Source organism: Oryza sativa, chromosome 1 (genome assembly GCF_034140825.1).
Source record: "Oryza sativa Japonica Group chromosome 1, ASM3414082v1".
Taxonomy (NCBI): Eukaryota; Viridiplantae; Streptophyta; class Magnoliopsida; order Poales; family Poaceae; genus Oryza; species Oryza sativa.
In genome coordinates this window covers 2,243,186-2,258,526 of record NC_089035.1, presented here as the reverse complement: position 1 = coordinate 2,258,526, position 15,341 = coordinate 2,243,186, and the positions used below count along the sequence as shown (strand labels likewise).

The 15,341-nt window shown below is 40.3% G+C and overlaps 1 protein-coding gene across 2 annotated transcripts; it reads right to left on the bottom strand.

The window, feature by feature from the left end:
- Positions 1-107: 107 nt before the first annotated feature.
- LOC4325481 (protein root UVB sensitive 5) lies at positions 108-4,988 on the bottom strand. 2 transcript variants are annotated; one of them, XM_015766761.3, is made up of 15 exons: positions 4,804-4,988; positions 4,659-4,709; positions 4,398-4,546; positions 3,750-3,850; positions 3,335-3,393; positions 2,911-2,957; positions 2,690-2,768; positions 2,509-2,581; positions 2,307-2,396; positions 1,976-2,035; positions 1,726-1,839; positions 1,532-1,592; positions 1,326-1,444; positions 704-799; positions 108-626 (listed from the first exon to the last, which is right to left on the bottom strand). In XM_015766761.3, exons 1-15 carry the CDS (start codon positions 4,941-4,943, stop codon positions 387-389), a joined length of 1,479 nt encoding a protein of 492 aa, XP_015622247.1. In that variant the 5' UTR covers positions 4,944-4,988; the 3' UTR covers positions 108-386. The 2 variants fall into 2 exon arrangements, with proteins under 2 accessions (XP_015622247.1, XP_015622248.1); XM_015766762.3 differs by having other exon boundaries at positions 4,810-4,988.
- Positions 4,989-15,341: the final 10,353 nt, after the last annotated feature.

Sequence of the window (15,341 nt, the reverse complement as noted above, 5' to 3'; positions counted from 1 at the left end):
AGTTTGCTCACTACACTTCTGCTATCAGAAGTTTTGGGCTTCTATATTGTTCAGTTAATCATCACTCAGCAGGACATCGTAAGGCATTTAGAATGGAAACTCCAGGATTATAAGTACTATTAGGTCAGCACTGCTCCAAAATTGCTACTACCCCGGTTTTTAAATATATGACATCGTTGATTTTGGAGTTGATTTTGGAACATGATGTTTGACCATTCGTCTTATTAAAAAAACTCTATAAATATTAATTATTTTGTTGTGACTTATATTTGCACTAAATTTTTGCATGAGATGAATGGTCTAACGCCATGTCCAAAAGTCAATACGCCTTTACATTTAAAAAACACGGAGGGAGTAGAATGGATTAGTTAGTTGGCATTGTCATCTTACACCTCTTGGTCAGGGTGTTCCATCACCATGATGGGTTCTTTTGGCACCTTCAGTATGATCTGGTTCTGATCCCAGCCAGCTATTTCCATCTGTTTGAGGAAGTCAGGGAATCCGTGCTCCAACGCAAGAACGCTCTCCTCTAGCCAAGAGAAAACATCATCCTGCCTTAGCTGATTTTTGTCAAGCCAATGCGCTTGCCATAGGCTCCTGAGGACTGACATGCTCGTTGCAGCCTCCTGGAAATAATAGGAACAAACACATGTTATGCACTTCTTGCTGATCTTCTGTGCAGCAATTTTAAGTGGTAAATTACCTTGAATGTAACAAAAAATGCTGCTCGGCCTGTTCCAATCGGATTGAGAAAGAGGATGTATTTCTCATTTCTGTACAACTTCAATAGTCTATCCACCTATCATCAATTTCAAAGATTGGTCATAGGTTGGAATTAAGGTGTGAGATATGCTTGCAGAGTCATGAGTGATAAATAGGTTAAAAACATGCATGGTCAGCAGCAACCAGTTCAGTGAGGACAATGCGTCAATGCCTACCAGATACAAAGAACGGGTGATGTATACTGGGTCAGGCTTAAGCTGCTGACTCACCTAATTGTTATCTTAAATGGGGAAAGCGTTCATAACTCGCTATACAGGAGATTTTTAAAAAATAGTGGCTATATTTGAACATTGTTGGGTTTAGAAAAACTCACCTAAAACAACAAAAAAGGCTAAGGCGGGCTGCAGTTGTTGATTGAATTTTGAAACACTAGTTACGGCTTAACAGAGAGATTTTCTTGTTATTGCTTTTAACTCTAATTGTCAAGGCCTCAAGGGATCTTGATTACAAAAGGCAGTGTAATATGAAGTTTCAAAAAAATTATAGCAAAGTAAAAGGAATTGGCAGAACTTTGGATTTGGACAAATGCTGAAGATTCATACCACGTCACTGGATTCCTCTTCACCAAGCATTCTCTCCATGGGAACACCAAAAGAAATTTGTGGATGCAAGAATCTTTCCCATGTTAAAATATTCTCCTCCTCGTTGCAAGTCACATAATCTACAACAGAAGGACAGGGATGGCTATCAATGATTGCTTCAGAAAGCAAGAAAAGTGTCAAAAAGCATCAAGTGAAGAATATGTCACCAGGAACTGTGTGCTTTGCAACGTGTGATCTCACGAGAATCCGAGCGCGTTTCAAGTTTACCTACCAGTATAAACATGCATTGGGAAATGACGGTGATAGATCATATTTATGTATACTATCATATCTAACAAATTGAGTTACCAAAATCAATGTACCAAATTGAGCAAAACATAATTTAAGCCAAGCACCTTACTGTGCGGAATTTGAGAACTGATAGGGACTGATAGCGAAACCAAAGATGTAGAAGACGGACACCAAGCCATGTCAAAGCAAGTGTTGGGTATGATGACTTTATACCTGATGTATCCTGAAATATACCAGCAAATGGATTCTTAATCAAAGTTGGCATTTGTCTTCCTTAGTGGAGAGTCAATAGTTAATGGAATACTGAAAAACTGAAACAAGTAACAAGTAACAACCCAAGAACTTATGGATAATTATACCATAATAAATACACCGATAGAAAGGCCTAACAACTGAGCTCCTACTTCCCATACTTCCTCCTGAAAATACATCAGAGTTTCTTCAGTGAAAATTTAATGAAATTATTATCATAGATCTCTTATTCACAGGAGCAAAACAATGTGATTTGAAACTAATATTCCGTGGAAAAATTGTTCGATGATTGTAATACTGCATTATTTTTCATATAAAAACAATATTATATTGATTGAACCAGAACTGGTAATTTGTGACAGTGTACCTATCTTGTGCAGTCAAAGGGCACAGTGACACTGAATTGACTGCTAGAAAGTACTGGAATGAACAAGGTACCTTTGCAGCAACCTCCCCTAAATTTCCAGATTCCGCGAAGTGATTTTGGATAACACGGAAGGATGGATCCCTAAATCCTCTTCCTACAGCCTGCTTAAGAAGTCCAGAATCAATGATTTTCTATACAAAAATGCAGGCTTTTCAAGATAGACTTAAGTCACCTGTGAAACTACATCGGATACATATATTCTTTTCAATGTACCTTTGCTAGATTCCCCAAGGACGCAAGTGGGAGGAAGTATCCAGGATAGAGCGGAGTGATGAGCTCGAAGATGCTGCATATGTACGGATAATATTACAAGTGAATTTTCGCATTTTCGAGTCACCATGTCAACATAACTTACATATATGCTTTTATTATTTAAGAGAGTAGATCAAGGAACCTTCCAGCACTTCCAATGAAATCGGCATACATCCGCCACTTCTTTGGGTCATCATCAAAAAGAGTTCCGAATCGTCCACCTAAAGAAATCATTCACAAAGCTTCCTAAACAACATAGATTATTCATAAACCTTCCTGCACAATGTAAAGTATTAATGAACCTTCCCACCTTCCTGGACAGTATTTATATTCTGAAAATATGACCAGACATATTAACCGTACCAATTAGAAGACGTCCAAAAGCCCCTATGCCATCTTTCGATACCCATCTACAAATATGGTTTTTTTTTTTAGAATTAGGAGGATCTAAGTCAGCAACAAACTAGGAGGTCTGAGTTATTACGAGCACAAAATGAACATGTCTACTTGCATTGGCATCCTGAGTTAATTACAAGCACAATATGAACAGGTCTACTTGCATTGGCATCACACTTCAGGCTTGACTACATGCCCTAACTATATTCATGCAATAATTCAAGACTCAAGAAAAACTCTTTCCTATCATATATACAAGTAGAATTAAGGTAACCAAAATACAAATGAAAGAGAAGAAGATTAGTATCATGATTCTTTCACTTCGAGAGAAATAATAATACCAAGGACTCTTTTCTAATAATCGATATAACATAGCAAGGATGATAATGACCTTATAGCAGCAGCAGAAGCAGCTGCTGAAGTTCCTGTAAAGGACCCAACACCTACAGCCTGCGTCAATCTATAATCAGTTAATCATAAATTGTGACATAACGTTATGATTGAAGAACATGCTTTGAAAAACTCAAGACTGTAATTGAACTGCTCAACTGTATAACATAATGTCAATAAGACTAAAACCAGGCTACATGTTTTCTTGTAATTTTGCTCCTCAGAAGTCAGATCGTAAAGTGATCATAATCATCATCAAAAGAAAAAGGCCGACTGGAAATACAGAACACGCGAAAGCAGGACATTTTTTTTCCTGTCCCCTTCTTTATTTGGGAGAACGTGACAAGGTCATGTCATCTACTCCCAAATAAAACAAGGGAGCTACCTTTTGTTAACTTGTTCAAGTTATAATATACCTTTAGAAGGGTTGATGTAACCAGCGTGTGACAGATCCATCCTGTTACATTTGTTGGTAATTGCCATAGCATATATTCCAGGTAATCGTCTGACACAGACCCTGTAATGTATACAAAGAACAACGGCGAGTTATGAGTTTGCCAGGAAGTATATAATACTCCTATGTAGGAATGTAGGATCATAAAGCAACTTTCCCACCCTCACAAGCTAGCCAATGAGATAAGGGATTCCCCCATTTTTATATTAGGTCCCTTACCCTTCCACAGCCAATGTGAGATTATTCAACATAATACAGGTCTACGTTCGACAAGAGTTGTGAGATTCTGTAGTCCCAGGCTCCCAGCATGGTGATACTGTTCATTAGACTTAATTACGGAAGTTTGAACAACACCTATTCACTGAACTTTCTACTTTTGTACTTTGGGTGTGTTTAGTTCACACCAAAATTGGAAGTTTGGTTGAAATTGGAACGATGTGACGGAAAAGTTGGAAGTTTATGTGTGTAGGAAAGTTTTGATGTGATGAAAAAGTTGGAAGTTTGAAAAAAAAGTTTGGAACTAAACTCGGCCTTTACCAAACTGAGACCCTTCATACTAGTCTGCGATGAATGGTAAAGTGAGTACGAAATATGGAACAGTTTAAGTCACCTGGAAACCCCGCGGGAAGTACAAAATCCTTAATAGCACGGGGAATCGAAGAATTTGCTTCTTCTTTTTCTTCTTCTTCCAATGTGTTCGCCATATGTTCATTCTTCTCCTGGTGAATCTGTAGCTTAGAGTTTCCATCCAGTATATACCTATTTAATTTTAACCACAATTCCGCAATTCCACACATCTTTTCTAAGTGTTATTGGATTTCAAGAAAATGGACAGCGAGAAATATAATTGGGATTTCAGAAGCGAAGAGACCTCTTGGAAACCCCATCCTGGTATCTCTCCACGAGCAAACGTCTCGCTTTTCTGCATAAGAAGCGCACAAATTTCATTATCAACAAGAAGAAGAAGAAAAAAAAAACTGCGGCATGAAACGGAGCCGCGAAATCCAGTGACGAACTCGGACTCGCGGCAGTCTCCTCCTCCTCCACCGGATGCCGGCGGGGACGCGAGGCAGGAGCGTAGCCGCGGTCTTCTTCGTCGGGGAGCTCCGCCATGGAAGCTCGCGTCGGCGGCGGCGGCGGCGGCTGCGGAGAGCATATGCTCCGGTGCGGTGCTATCGCCAGCGAGTGGAAGTGGAAGGGTAGCCCGCGAACTGCACCGCGTCCAGTACTTAGTACACAGGCTGGGATCTCCTCCAGCCGTCCGATCAGGCTTGGACGGTCCAGATCGAGGAGTGACGAGTACCGGATCCTGTTTTGCACTTGAGACCTCGCCTTATTAGTGTTTCCTGTTTACGGCCCCTCCTTCGAATTATAATTCGGGAGAACGTCAGCCGTCCGATCTGAACTTAGCGGCGCTGTAGGTTCGTTGCAGCTTCAGGATCTATTGGCGAACACATGCGGAGCCAGCACCACCATAAAGCCCAGATGACCAGTAGTGTTTTTCGTTGACCAATTGATTTTTATACACGTCGATGACTAACGGTAATATATATAGACGGTAACTGCAGAGCTCGAGCGGCCATCCGACATGTCCGGGAGTTGTCTCTACCATTGGACGTATAGTTTCAGGTCTCTTCCGAACTTCAATTTCTATGGATTTGCTGCTAGTTTCACTATGGAGATTTCGACATGTTTGGTAGAGCTCTAATTTCTAAATTTAGCTCTAGGAGTTGGATCTCAAGTGTAGTTGTGGAGCAGCCTAAACCTAGCTCTACATTTTTAGCTCATTTTGTGAGAACGCTCCACCTAGCTCTACTCCCATTTTAAGTGGAGCTAAAACTGTTTAGCTGGACTTCAGCTTCAGGAGAGGTGAAGCTGCCAAACAAACCCTTATATTAGATTTTGCGTTGCTATGCACTAGTCATCAGGATGTGTTTACTCTAGCTTTTAGGTCTCCTAGATCGAAATAAACGTGATTGTTTGGAGTAGCGTAGCCGGTATTGATATTTTTTTTCTCATAATAAATTGGTTTGGAGACCATCAGTTATATACTCCCACTATTTCAAAATAAACCAATTTTGTATCGGATGTGACACATCAAAATGTTTAGATTTATCGTATTAGAATGTGTCACATCTTGTACACCATTACATTAAGTAAACGTGTTGCGTCATGTTTTGTGATTTCCTTTTCTTACTGCATGTCTTCGTGTCAGCTTCTTTTTTTTTAAAAAAAATGTATATATGTACAGGTTGTGATTTGGTTTTACAACAGTGAGGACTGAGAAGAAATCGAAAGGCCGATCTTACAGCTGCTTCTCCACTCCCTCCCATGTTCAATTAAATGCATTGATATGGTTGTTCTTCTTCTTTTTATATAATGGTTAAATCAATAATTCGTCCCCTTGAAAAAAGTCAATATATATTCATTACCCCATGGTTGTTCTTCAAGGTATAATCTTCAAACAATTGAGTAACTGATCCGATAAGCTCAGAATTCACCTCCATGCATACTCTTCATTCTCTGGCAAAAAGATTGAACGTGGCAGGAGTCGTTGGTTCCTTCAACGAGCAGATTTCAGCTCAATTTCTCAACGTAAATTTTGGAATGTATGACAGATTCATAATTCAAGTTCCACAATAACGATCCAAACTCCAGGCTACTGTCAACCATCCCCTTTCTGGTTAACAGCTCGCAGGATGGAAACTTGCAAGCCAAGTAGCTTATGGCATCAACGATCGAGAGATTGATATCTAACTATGTTTTCCATTCCCGGTGTCTCCAAAGCCTATTATCTCGAACACACACCAAATATAAGAACAACGACACATTCATTTTCAACTTCGATTCCTATGGATAAACAGCAGAAGATGAGTCATATATATCATACTGGCTAGCTAGTAGAAACTATGTACTCCATGTATATCTATCTCAGCCTCTGATCAGGTGAATGCATTTTTATAAGCACAAGTAGGCTCAGGTAGCTAGTGAGAGGTACTCTCTCCGTCACATAAAAAAACGAATCTAATATCGGATGTGACACATTCTAGTATTATGAATCTGAACGAATATATGTTTAAATTCGTAGGACTAGGATGTGTGTCACACCCGGTACTAGGTTTTTTATGAGACAGAGAGAGTCTTATAAGTAACATGGCAGAATATAATGAAATAAATACGTAGATGCTAGTTCATTGATTATAAGGCTGCCAAGGGATTCACAAGATTCCACAATTCAAAAAAAAAAAAACCAAAGAGCAAGATTTAATGTACTACCGAAAGAAATTAAAGCTAAAAATTAATATTCTTCATCTTCCTGAAAGAGTAGTAGTTGTGTCTGCTTGAAAAGCAATATAATCTGCAGATTGTATTACTAATACTTGGGTCTTTATATATCCTTCAATGGTTGCATCTTTCATGGTTAATTGGTGACGCTGTATAGTTCCTTTCTTGAACACTTTCCTCTTGCTTTTGAAACTATGGATCACCTGAAGCCCCATTTTTCTCCGTTACTGCATCTCGAAACCCGCATCATTGTCTTTCTCTATTGGTAACAGAAAGTAATCTGACTTGCTAATCTCATCTGATCGAAGGGTTTGGATCTATTTCTACTATCACCTCACTCAACGATAGTAGAACCGTGAAGGTATTATCATCCAAGAACAAATATTTGTGAAGGTGGGGTATAATCGTCGTTTACAGTCACTTACCCTAGCCGCACTCTCTCACGCCTGCATGACTGCCTAGCGTCTCCTCCCTCGATCTCCGCTGCATTCGATTGTGTCTCCACGTTTGAAGTGACCAACGTACATGAATTATATACGCTCAGTAGGATCGAATTTGTTCCGTATACGTTGAACACTAACAGCATATATATCTTTCTCCTTGTTCGTTCATAAAAGTTGCAGATAAAAAATGTCAGACATAATCATTTTCTTATTGCTTCAAGTCACATGAAGCATACTGTTGCTACTGCTACTGCTCGAGTTCACACTTTAGACTTTAGAAAGGCCGGCCCCACCAATTCATGAGCTCAAAAATCTGATTTGTACTAGCTTGTTGATTTAACCAAAAAAAACTGGACATGGGCACACCTGTTGCCTCGAATAATATTTTTTGCAGCATTAGAAATAGTAGATATAAGTTGTACAGTCCATGATAGAGGTGTAAGTGGGTCAGCCGCGAACCACTTATAGGTCAAAATAAGCGGGTTTGTGACTTATTTTAGCCCATAAGTGGGTTTCGCGGGTTAGCCACTTACACCCCTAGTCCATGATGCACAATGAATACAAATAGGAAAGGTCTATAGACGAGACTCTGAGGCATGGTTTAGTTCCCAACTTTTTCTTCAAACTTTCAACTTTTCATCACATCAAAACTTTTTTACACACACAAACTTACAACTTTTCCATCGCATCGTTCCAATTTCAATCAAACTTTCAATTTTTGTGTGAACTAAACACACCCTGACTAGAGGCTGCAAAAAACATCTAAAAAACAGCACGGTGCTCCTGCACGTACGGGGGTAAAATAGGGTGACAAATGGAGGAGGATGAGTGGGGAATGAATGGCGGCCGGAGTCGACTGCCGGCGGCGAGAGGATTTGCTGAGCAGTGGAGATCGCTGCCGTTAGGAGATCTCGACGGTGGTAGGATTTGCCACAGCTAATGAATTTATAAAATCTCAAAGTAGTAAAGTATTGATATGTCCTTATGAACTAATAGTTCAGATTAGTTATACATGTTGTATAATACTATCAGTACAGAGCACCGGAGTATCGCCCCAGAATATATAACTATATCAAGGCAACCATCTGCGCTGTCTAGTTAGATTTCCACCGGCGGTAGAAGAGCATAGCCAACTGCTTTTCTCATTCCTGGTATCTCCAAAGCCTACCTATATACTATTACCACATACTCCCTCCGTCCCATAAAAAACTAACTTAGTACCGGATGTGACACATCCTAATAACATACATATGTCCAGATTCATCGTACTAGAATATATCACATACGATCCTATATTCGTTTTTTATGGGACGGAGGGAGTATATACTATTACCGTACGTGTGAACATGTAAAATTAACAATAGATTCTTTATGCACGACTTGATTCCTACAGGCATAAGGAAAACAATACAAGTGGTCATGTAGAGGCCAGTTTATATCAACCTCCCGAATGAATGGGTTATATATGCCCAGCTAGCTAGAGGAGCAGCTAACAAGCTAGTCCAGACAAGGTGTATATGGTAATGGACAATGGTGACATTAATATGCAAGTGAAGCTGTGAAGATGCTCATTGATTGTTAAGGCTGCCAAGTGATTTACAAATGAAAGGAGAGGAAGATTGAATACTGCTGAAAGTTAAAGCTAAAAAGTAATCTCGATCATCTTGAAAGCTAGCTGTGTCTAGCTTGCTCGAAGCAATCTTCAGATTTTACGACTGAGCCTTTTGATCTTTCAATTAGAATTAGTAATGTGAGCAGTTGTCATCTAACTATAAACACCACATTTCGCCCATTAATTAGTTCTAGTCGACACAGCTCCTTCTAGCTTGCTCCTCAACCACGCGGTGGTGAAGATCTTCCAAGTCCCTAAACCGTCAGTTAAGTTGGCGCAGTTCTCATGATCGTTGCAAATCGCCCTGCGATTCACACCGGACAAGGAAGAATATGTGTGCACGGGCTCATACATATTTTTTTTTCAAATTTATAGAAAAACGGCCAATTATCAAATACAGAGAAACGAAAAATATTCTCTCTTGTGGTGTGCTTCTTGATGGAGACTCAAATTTTCTGTTACTCTATTTCTGGTTTGCCTAGTGCCTGTACTGTTATTTTATTTTGACAGTAAACAGTACACAGCAGGGAGACTCCTACTGTGGTGCCTGTAATATTATTGCTGCATATTATATATGCTAGTGGTAACACCGTTTCAGTTCTTGCTAAATCAGCTAAATCAATCATCTTCAGGGAGCAGAGAATCAAAATATCAGGACATGTTCAGTGTACAATTCAGACAGTAACTTACAGTTTTTCAAGTACGATGGGTGTTCCTCTTTTAAGCCAAAACAGGTTTTTCTCATCAGTATGCTTAATGTCTTGTCTCCTCAGGCAGCGAATGCATCAGTTGCTCTTAATCACTAATTAGGATAAGTTGCTAAAGCAGCTAACTAGCTATCTGCCCTTCCAAGAAAGAGAAAATGAGTCTAAATTAGCTGAAAATACATTCAATCATAATATCCTAGCTATTATTGCTCTATGAAACATTGATACCTAACAACTTCATGGTACGTTGGTAATTCGACCATTCTTATGCAACTGAAGCTTCTGACATGCTCAACTTCTTTCCAACCCCTCCGTGTCAAAAATGCTATGTTATGGGCTCATATTTGATAGGCCCGATGCCTGGTCCGATGCCTCCCAACCCTATACACTACATCATATCAAAGAAAAAAGAACCATGCTTTAATTTTAAGGGCTAAAATGATGATAAGGGGATATGTTCCTCATATGTATAAACTGCAAATTAAACTGATCTTGATCACTATACATACAACACTGAACTAATGAGCCGAATACGCTATGTATGTGCACAACATATATATAGAATGAGAGTTGCTACTAGCTACTCCGTAGCTAACCTTCTCTATTTATCAGTCTATTATTGTACAAACAATGCTCCTCATGGGCCACACTGATTAACCATTAAACAAGTAGTCAATTCTATCAACTTCTCAAGCGCCCAGCTTCATCAGTGCAGTTGCAGATCGAAGAGCCAAAAGCAATGGATCATCAGTTGTACTGCACTTCAATCTCACAAACCAATAATATTATTGTATCATACGCGCATCTCTCAATAACTGTTGAAGTAAGCACTACTTACTTGTCGGCATTGTCAATCAAGCCAGCAGCTAGAGCTCAATTCTATCTTTTAATCGCTTCTGAAGTTGATGAAGAACTAGATCAAGATCAACAAAATCTGTCTGCCTCAACCTCAAGCTATACCCTCTTTTTCATCCTTGAACATCCCTCTTCCTTCACGGCATGCTCTTTCCTTCTTGCTACCAAAACAAGCCACCACGCATCGCCAACCCAATGGATGCAGGGCCAGGCCGGCCGGTGATCACGACGACCACCTTCGCCGATTGCCATGGCATGGTATACCAGTTGTCTCGAGAGTATCCTTTTAGCTCCATTAGACAGCATGCATCAAGATGCTCCAACTCGTCCCTCACATGTACATGTCTAGCTCTTGTCATCATATTCCTGATGTCTGTCAACCCTATAATTTAGCCAATTGTCACAGGTGTGAATTCATTCATCTTGATCCATCTCTATATAACATTGAACTAGTATATAGTAAGCCGAATACACTATGTGCATATATAGCGTGGGATCATATATATATAGATAAGGGATCGAGTGTGGGAGTTGCTAATAGAGCCTTCTCTGTTTAGTCTATCATTGTACAATTAAACCCTGACAATTAAATACGTACTCCCTCCATCTCATAAAAAACCAACTTCTTACTATGAATCTGGATGTGTGGGCTCATAGTCAGAAGTTGGCTTTTTATGAGACGGAGGGTGTAGTTGCTTCAACTCTCACTCCCAGCGTAAATGCAGTTGTAAGTATTGGTCCATGTGTCATACTCGTGTACTAGTCCGCTACCAACCCACTATTCAGAATTTATTATCTTGCTTGTATGAAGGCATGTGAAGACTGTCTAATTGAATATGATATCAGTACACATCACTATGCATTCCAAGGCAGGTAGGCTAGTTACTTCATTCGGAGGAATTTTAAAATCAAGCATGAATTTTGTGGGATTCATTATCCACTTGCATCAGATCTCCACAGAGTTATCATTTAGTTCCAAGCTTTTTTTTCCATCAGCTTTAGTTAGGACCACGCAACGAACTTGAGACCAATACATGACCGGCCGGATTGTCATTATCATACTCCTACATCCTGATGCCTTCCAAGCCTATGGTGTTAGCTAATCATCCTCGATTAAACTGATCTCTCCATCGACCCAAGATTTTTGTGAATATGATCAAGCTTCTACAATCTTGCTATTTTCCTTATTCCTAGTGTCTCCCAAGCCTATTATACCTTCAACACGAACATTAAGAGTAGATTCATTCATGACTTTGATACCTACAAATAAATATCAAAATGAGTCATATCATACTAGCTAGAAACTAAGTGCACCAGGTATATCTCAAGGTGAATGGATTTTATATGCTCAGCTAGCTAGCAGGACTAGCAGCTAATAAGTCCATGCCAAATGTATATGAAGCCAGGCAAAACATGCATGTGAAGCTGAAGATCCTCATTGATTGTTAAGGCTACCAATATATTCACATCACAAGTGAAAGAATAGCAAGAATTAATCCGTACTAAAATTAGAGTAAAAGAACTCTTTATGTTCTTGAAAGCTAGCTAGCTACCTATGTATGGCTTGAAGCAGTCTGCAGGTTATAATACATTATTAACGCTTGAGTGACCTTTCGATTTTGCTTTATCAAGAAACTAGAAATTCGGGAGATCAGAACAACTGAATTGGAGATGAAATGCCTGCAGACTCATCGATCCAAATGAACGTGGCCAAATATGTGTAACAGTATTAAGGGGAAATTGCAAAAACCACCCTAAATGTCACTCTGAGTTTGATATGCCTCTCCATAAGAAGATTTGTTGCAAATCCCCACCTCCTTGGTTTGATTTAGGCACCTTCTCTCCACATGTGCGTGATTCCTGAAAAATCTCGTGGCGAAATCATTCGAGTCTCACCGGCGGGAGCAAGAGATTATGTTGTTTGTTCTGTATAAGATGATCATTTCGTTGTGTTATCATGGCTATTTCACTGTGTTTTTCATGGTATACTAGCTATATATTCCAAACCGATATCATGTGTACTGAATAACATATCTGTTTTTTTCAGGGACGTAATGAGCATATAGAAACATTTGAACATGAAGCAGTAATCATATAGCTAGATTAGAACTGCATGATTTCATCTATTGCAATTGGTCAGATGACCCAAAATAGTAGGTTTTAGTACAGTTTAATCAGAAATTAAGGCCACACAATCTAATGCAAAAGGGACATGTTGACAAATCATCACAATGAGCGGGACTTAGCTAATTTCGCAACGAGATGCTCCAGAAATCACGCATGTGTAGAGAGAAGTTGCCTAAATCAAACCAAGGTGAATTAGGAGGTGGGGGTTTGCAACAAATCTTTTTATAGGGGGGCATCTCAAACTTAGAGTGATATTTGGGGTGGTTTTTTCAATTTTCCCCAGTATTAATTGAAATGTAAAAAATATGTATGCATTGATGGTGACATACAGTAGATTTACACGATTAGTTACCTATTTCAATGCTACTAAAATATCTCAATCTCAAAATGACACATTAATTGGTATAGCTGGCACTGGTGGAGAAACCATCTTTACTCCCAGTTTATAACCATCTTTACTACGAATCCGGGACTAAAGATCGCTATCTTTAGTCCCAGGTGAAATAACCGGGAGTAAAGATCGATCTTTAGTCCCGGTTGGTAACACCAACCGGTACTAAAGAGAGGGATCTTTAGTCCCGGTTAATGCTGCCAACCGACCGGGACTAAAGAGAGGATAGGGGCAATCCCGGTTGGTCCATTTTTTTTTATTTTCTCCCAAATCGAGTGGTATGTATATACCCAGATCAAACAACAAATCCCCAAATCGAGTGTCATGAATATACCTAAATCAAACCCCAAATCCCCAAATCAAAGTAACATCACAAATCATTCACATCACAAATACAAATCCTAAGTTACTTACACACAAATCAAATACATCACAAATCTTAAAAAAATTACACACAAATCAAATGCATTACAGATCGATTATACAACTCAGATCCATGCAATAAATCACAAATTCTAAAAAAGAAATTATACATCTCTCAATCACAAATTATTAAAAAAAAGAGAGGAGAGCCGGCGCGCTGCCGCCCGCGCCGCGCGCTGCGCCTCGCCGCCCGGCTACCGCGTGAGTGTCACACCCCAATCTGGCACCGCCGTACAACGGCACCTGATAGGAGCGTGTCGCAGGAAAAACGGCGTGAACCGCTTCCTACGAAACCGCGATCTCAGTACCAGTCCCAGGACATAGTGCTGGTACCCACGGTGACAAATATGAATAATTGCAATCCTTAAAATAAATAGAGGACTTATTACCTTAACATAGGTTGCAGCTCAGAACAGCCTGAGAATGCAACCGACGACATGGATGAGGCAAACACCAACAACAGCAGCAGCAGCGGAACCAACGGTCTAACACCCAACACCACAGGCGACGGCTGGGAACCAGGACGAAACCCTTAATCTTCACTTTACTTCATCTTCAACTTCAGGATGGAGGAACTATATATATTTATATAGAGCAAGGGTGAGTACTTTCATACTCAGCAAGTCACGGGAATTTAGGTGTTTAATGCAAGCTTAGAAGAGGGGCAAGGTTGTTTTGCAAATCCTTTGTTTGAAATCATTTTGAAATCACTAAGTGATTTACTTCTTGTTAAGTTTGGGCCGAAAAGAGACTTGCGTCTCAAATCGACTTAAGAGATGCTTTTCAACAACTCAATTGGTAATGTACCGACCTCCCGGGTCAGATCATTACCTCTCGGCTCCCAGAGCCATTTCACTTGATTAATCGGCTCCCAGAGCCTTTCTCATTTTCTCGGACTCCCAGAGTCCAGCTGCCCAGCAGCACAACAATCCGCTTCCACTCGGGAAGCCTAGTCTATGATGCCCGCAGACATCCTGAATCACACAGATTCGTTTCTGACCACTCAGGTCATCCATCTACCACTTAGGCTGATTCTGGTTACGATTCCCAATCCACAACAGCTTTTCACAAAGCACAGGCAAACAAATCTACGCATCGGGAACCACCTCACATCCGCCCATGACCGTGGGCACGGCTGTTCGAACAGTTAGTTAACCTCTGCAGAGGGGTACACTTTACCCACAAGACACGAACTTACTCCAGACACTGGCCGGTGTCAGAGGTTCGTGACAAAGCCTTTCCAAAGCTAACTTTGGGTCACCTCATGCCACATAGAGGGTCTTCCTGACCAACATCGGGCCAACTCCGGCTATCCTTTTAGGACTCCCGGATGCCTTCCTCTGTTTCGGACTCTCAGGATGCCTCTACCCCCACATCCCGGCTTTCCGTCTCTATTGACATACAAGATTTTCCAAAAGCAGCTAATTACTTAGCCAGGGTGTCCCATACCACCATGTGGTTGCACTTGTTATGCTTGATGAATTTCCCAAAGGAATCGGTCCTTATATGCGAATACGGGACAGTGCCACCCAGGCACAGCACCTGCATCGCGAGTTTTCACAATTCATTTTATTTTCGAACACGCCGACACCACATGTCGGGTTTTAAAGGCTTCTCAAACCCATTTCCCAGATTATCGACAAACAACGGTGTATGTGGAATATTTGGTATACGCGCTCAGAGAGCATGAATACCGAGGTACCACAAGGGT